Source organism: Serinus canaria, chromosome 17, assembly GCF_022539315.1.
Source record: "Serinus canaria isolate serCan28SL12 chromosome 17, serCan2020, whole genome shotgun sequence".
Lineage (NCBI taxonomy): Eukaryota > Metazoa > Chordata > Aves > Passeriformes > Fringillidae > Serinus > Serinus canaria.
In genome coordinates, this window is record NC_066330.1 from 4,176,618 (window position 1) to 4,182,617 (window position 6,000).

Consider the following 6,000-nt stretch of genomic DNA (forward strand, 5'->3'; position numbering starts at 1 on the left):
GCATGTTCTGATGATCATAAATGTTTGGCACCCCTTGGTGTCACAGGAGCATTTTTCTCTTGGATTTTCAAGAGGTGCCCTGACTGGCTGGGCCCAGGGTGGCAAACTGAGGCATGGGGTAGCACTGCCAATAGAAAATGGGACTCCCTGCACTGATTTAGAGGGCAAACTCCCCTTCTCATTATAATAAAAAAATAATATACTCTTTTAGAAGACACTCCTTGTCCAGTGCTCAGCCCAGTGGAAACCCTGCCAGCATGGGCTGGCTTGGTGTCTGTCCCTTAAATGTGTGCCTGGACCACTCCTGGGGGACCTTTGGGAGGGGGCATTACTGTTTTGCTCTTTGCTTTGACCCCTGAACTCTTTAACAATGTAAAGCCTTGTGAATTATAAATCAAATGTTCCTGCTGAGCTTTGTGGTGCACGGAATGAAATGCAATGATTAATATTTAAGAGAAAATAAGTTAAAGATTTTAACTACAAGGGCAAATGTCTATCCACAGAGCCCTTTCATGTGGAGGCTAGAAGAGAGGGAGAACCACATTTTCAGGGGTTTAGTGAAGTTTGTGGCTGTCAGACCAACCACCAGAGCTGTGGGTGTGCAGGGGCCAAACTCCCCTGCCCTGCCCTTCATGCTGCCTCAAACTGAGACCATCTGCCCACATCCTATAAAATCCCAGCAGTGCTGGAGCAGCCCTTAGGGATGGGACTGGCAAGCACACCCCACACTTTAGCAAGTAGCTCAGCCTGTGTGTTTGCAGGGGCAGAGCTTTTCCAAAATCCAGACCTCACCCAGGACTTGCTCAGCCCTCCCTGGCTCCTCTTCACCCTCCCTTCAGCATGCCAGCCCCATCCCTGCTGGGCAGGGTGCCCTCTCCCTGCTCTGCACACTGACAGCTCCAGGCAGGGCCACCATGGCCACCATGACCCCGGACATCCTCCCAGTGGCACCTGGGCTGGACACTGCCTCCAGCCACCACCAGAGCCTGTTCTAAGCCAGCAAATAAGGGGGGCAAACACTTACATGGGTGCAGAACCTCTCCGGAGGGTCCCCACAAGTGATTCCTGCCGGGTCCACCCGCACGGTCACGTAATCCTTCATCCGCATGGCCTTGGGCTGGCAGGCATAGAACTCCCATGAAGGGCCATCGTCTGTGGTCACCCAGGACTTGCAAATGTCATACTGTCCCATGGCCAGGGGGACGCAGTGCACGAGGAGAGCAGCCAGGTAGAGCATGGCAGCTGCGGCCAAGCGCGGGGTCCCTGGGCGAGGGCAGTGCCGGGAGTCCCGAGGAAGGCGGCGGCTGGGCTAGGGGGGGCTCTCGGGATCAGCATGGAAACTCCTCATCTAAAGATGCTCCACTCGAAGGAGATCCAGGCAGGAACAGGGATGGTCCCACTCTGCACGCTGTATCTGGACGTGGAAAGGTCCTCTTGGCACGGAAGCCAACTTTGCAATTCACTTGATTGGGAAAGTTTTGGCCAGAGTTGCTGATCAGTGGTCAAAAATCTTCCTGAACCTCATTTTTTTCCCCCTTTTATTGTACGAAAGGTCTTCCAAATCAGCATGAAAATATCTAGAGGTGACTCCAGTCAATCAATAGAAAGATCAAGTTCTGAGTTGCTGATGAAATTTGATAGGAGTAAATTGGAGAGACCGTGAGATGGTGCTGGATCAGGTTTTCCTCAACCTTCTGGTCTACTCCAACTGCGTCGCTGTGGAAAGTGCCCTAAACTGTGTCTGCCTTAATTATTGGGGTGTTAGAACATTAGCACATAAAATACATAGAGCATCTGGCCATCAGTACAACTCTGACAAGAGAGACAGCTTGGAGCTTGGAGCTGAAATTCCTTGTTCCCAAAGGACAGTTGTGTCAGCGTGAGCAGGTCGGTGCCCAGATCCCTGGTGGTCCCAGCAGGTGCTGGTTGGTCACTGGGGTGACTGGGGCAGGGCTGTCCTTGGCTTCTCCTGCTGTGTCCTGTGGTGGTGGCGAGGATTCCTGTCCAATTCTGCTTTTTGGCAACGGAGCACCAAGTTCCCAAAGCCTTCAGCTGCAATCCATGGGGCTACCTGGGATCTCCTCTCTCTTTCATGGTCAAGGCAAAGGCAGAGCTCATCAGCAGGAGGGACCTGCAAGAAATTGGAAGACAGATTAGGTGGGAGCAAGAGGAAGAACAGGGGTCCCTCAGGAGGCAGAGCCCTCAGCTGGGCTTGCCAAGCCACCAGACAGGTTTTTGTAACAGGGAGATATACAACTTTAATAAAAAGCAATCCATAGTAAGATGCTTATGGCTTTTGTGCTGTCTGGGAGAAGGGAAGGAGTGCTGCCCAATTTAAGGTATCTGCTTTGCAACAGCAGCTGGACAACAGGAGCTCTAATGGGTCTTCAAATAATATCAAGAAGCAGCTATGGGTCATTAGGAGATGGGGAATATGCAGACAGAGAAGGGACAGACAGACAAATTGATAGTCCTAAAAAGATAAGCAAATAAATAAGACAGCTGGGGAGACAGATACATTGTCCAGCATCCCCACATATGATTTATCTGAACAATAACATTTAATAAAAAACAATTTAAAGTCCTAATAACATTTAGGTTCACCTAATACAAAGAGCAATGACCTTCCCAGTATTCATTTCAGGTTAGAACAACATTTCTGCAATTTTGTTGTCTTTCCAGTAGAGCTATAAAAATTGTAAGTAATTACAAAACAAAATGACAAAGAACCGAAGCGGGGAGGGGGAAAAAGTCAAACCCTCTCTCAGTATTAGATTCAGGAGGGTGATCTTGTCCAAGAAGTGGGAGGCACATACCCAGACCAGAAATTTACCTTTGGATAATTCTTTTTCTATTTCTTTCCCCAACTTTTCTTTCACAATTGAGGCGTATCTGCTTCAACAGCATGCTTAGCATTTCCTTTCTCATGAAGCTCAGTTACTAAAGCTCAGAAACTCCAGGTTAACAGATGCATTGATCCGTGTTCAGGGGCTTCACACCGCTCTGCTACCATCTCCCTTTCCCCCCTTTTTGCTTGAAAGATTGCTGATTGAGATGAATGAGTTCAGAAAAGAGAAGCTGTCTCTCATGTTTCATTGCCAGCTCTCAACGAAGAGCCTGTTATAGCTACGTTGGACCTGAATAAACTCCCAGAAAAAGAATAGACTGGCTGCTATTTTTATATTATGAGTAAATGTAGTAAAAATAATAAGCCAGTGTGACACAGTGTTTATAAGTCCTACTTACATCAGAGCTGTCTTTTCAGTTATAACAAGTCAGTTCCTAATTATTACATCAAACTGGTCACTGCCAAGTGCCTGATAACAGTGAGAGTGAGAGACTCTGGTATTGTGTAGAAAACAAGCAGGGTAGTTTTAATGAGGACTCCAGTGCTGTTAAGTTTATGGCTCTATTTTCACAGCCTCAACAATTATATCTTGCACTTGAATGGCTGTCAGGGAAAAACCCAGGTAGAAAGGATCTATAATATCTATTAGTGTCTTGTTATGCTGGCTAAATGTCACAGATTCCCGGGGAAGTGAAAATTTGCTGGAAAAAATGTATTTATTGTCAGTCCATCGGCCAGGCAAGCGGGTTTGGGGTGAAGTGTGTGGCTCAACACCCACTTAGCCAGTCCAGTCCCTTTGCAGAAATAGTTGGAGCTTTGCTCTGGAATGAGCCAACATACTGCAAACGGGGCAGAGAGGCTCCCCAAATTAAAGGTTTCACCCGGCTTGATTTGGTTTAGTTCTTAGAAAATAAATCTTCACCTGATATTATTAAGAAACTGCAGTTCATGGGAACAAATAGAATCAATGCTCTTTGTTCTCTTTGAAGAGTACTCAGCACTCACTGGGGACTGATAGCTGGAGTATTAAAAACACAAAATTAGATTGTGTCTTGACTTGGCTGGCTCCAGGTTTTTTTCTTATTATTGGATTAACACCCTATTGAAATAAAGGGACAACGCTGAGCAACAACTGAGCTGCTCTCGGATTAAGAGCAGAAAGTAAACTCAATGAAGGAGTTTTTAATTTTCTCTCAGAAGTGTTGCTCTCCCCGTGAACTCTCCGCTCTCCCCCCGCGCTCAGGGAGCGGGAGTTGTTCTCCTCTTTCCCTCGCTGCCCATCCCTTCCCCGCACCCTGGACAGCGAAGTTGGGGACACCGCGGGGGGACGGGAGCCCGAACCCCGCGATAGCGCTGCGCGGCTCCCAGCAGAAAACCTGGAAATCCCACTCGCATCCCGCCGCTCTCCCGGATGGATTCGCGGTTCCCGGCAAAACCCGATGCCGCTCCCGCTCCGCCCCATCCTCCCCGGTTTCTATTAGACTAAAGGACTTTGGGGGGCTGCACGGACCGGGGAGGGGATCGGCGGGGCGCGGGGAGCCGGCGCCCTGGGCTGGGGGAGCCCCCCGGCTTCCCAAACTCCGAAGTGGGAAAATAAACCCCATCCCGCGGCGGGGAGACGGGGATGTTCCGGGGAGGGGGACAGAGAGCGGGACACCCCAGGAAAGCGTGGGAACAACTCGAGGGGACACGCAGCGTTCGGGGCTGGGGCAGATGCCGGCGCTGCCCGCCCCCCCTCCGCCCCCGCTTTCCCCCCATCCCCGGCGCTGCGGGTCCTTACCGGGAGGGAGCTCTGCGGCGCGGGGCTCCCGGCGGAGCAGCGAACTTCGGGGCCGGGGGTACCCCCAAAACACACCCCCCAGCCCTGCCCAGCCCTGCCCTGCCCTGCCCTGCCCAGCTCTGCCCTGCCCAGCGCGGCGGGCAGGCGCTGCGCCGCCGGCCCCCAAGGGCAGATGGCCGGGGGAGCTTTGTGCAATCCCGGCTCCCCTCGCAAGTTAATGCCGAGGCTGAAATCCCTTTTGCTCTCACTTTCAATCACAATCGGAGCTTTTATCTCCGTGCCTGATCCCGGCTGCGTAACTTCCTCTGTGCAGCTTTAGCACACACCATCCCACCGGCGGCAATGGGCTTCTTAAAGGTGCAGGAGGAAATGCAGGGGGGGGAAGAGGAGGAGGGAGGGAAAACCACCCGAGAAAGAGGAGGCTGCGAGCGGGAGCCTTCAGCCCCGGCGGCCCCGCGGCTCCCGGTGCAGCATCCGCGCCGTCCCGCTGCCCCCGGCTGGATAACGGCAGCCGGGAATGCCGCTCCTCGGGGCTTCTCTTTTATTTTTTTCCTTTAAGAGCTTAAAAAAAAAAAAAAAAATTAAAATCATGAGCTCATGTTTGCTCGAGAGAGAAAAAAAAAATCTCCAGTCACGAGGGTTTCCCCACACGTGTAAGTCCTCGCTTGGTGTGCCCTGAATATTTTGGGGAGGCTTCTGCTGGTGAAGATGCTGTAAATGAGGCTGCGTGCGTGTGTGTTGGGGGAAGAGGGGGTGGTTGGAATTAATAGGATAAACAAAGCAGGAACTCGGAGATGGGGAAATCAGATGGCTGGGAAATGCTTGATACTGGTGGGAATGTGCTGTGAGGTTTAACCGAACCAGGTTTTGCTTTGGGAAGGTGGGGGACTGTAAGGTGTGACAGCACCTTCCAGCACGGGGCTGGAAATGCAGCTGGGGTTGCTCAGGTCAACTCTGTTGTGTCCATGCTGAGTGGCAGAGGAGGCTCCAGCTATGGAAAAGGTGGATAAAACTGTGGCAGGTAAAGGTCCAAGTTTTCCCTGCACTAGGCAGCTGCTGAAGACAGAACTCCTGAGCAGCGACAGGTTTTTGACATGTGGATAAATGACAGTTCATGGATAAACGACAGTTCATTTATGGGGAGGAAATCCAAAGAATCACCACTTGCCTCCTATGTATACAACCACCCAAAAATGACTGCTCCTTCCTAACCAAGAACTCAGTGATTTCTAAGCCAGAAAATGCATTGTCCATCTTACACGTGGTTTGAACCTCATGCACTCAGTAGTTTTTATGTGGTTTCCTCTGACCCATTGCCCTGAGGTCTCTGGGTGGCCTCTCCCATGTAAGAGTCCCTGGAAAACCCGCGATT

At 51.0% G+C, this 6,000-nt stretch overlaps 1 protein-coding gene across 3 annotated transcripts in view; it reads right to left on the reverse strand.

Moving 5' to 3' along the window:
* The window catches only part of NTNG2 (netrin G2), a 48,999-nt gene extending 44,040 nt beyond the window's left edge, over positions 1 to 4,959 (reverse strand). For 2 of the 3 annotated variants that reach the window (XM_009093403.4, XM_050981087.1), the window contains exons 1-2: positions 4,629 to 4,928; positions 1,025 to 2,131 (exon numbers count right to left, since the gene is read on the reverse strand). In XM_009093403.4, the coding sequence (XP_009091651.1) occupies positions 1,025 to 1,237 (213 nt within the window). In that variant the 5' untranslated portion in view covers positions 1,238 to 2,131; positions 4,629 to 4,928. Of the gene's footprint in view, positions 1 to 1,024; positions 2,132 to 4,628 lie in introns of all 3 variants that reach the window. The other variant, XM_018917683.3, reaches the window with a different exon arrangement.
* Positions 4,960 to 6,000: the final 1,041 nt, after the last annotated feature.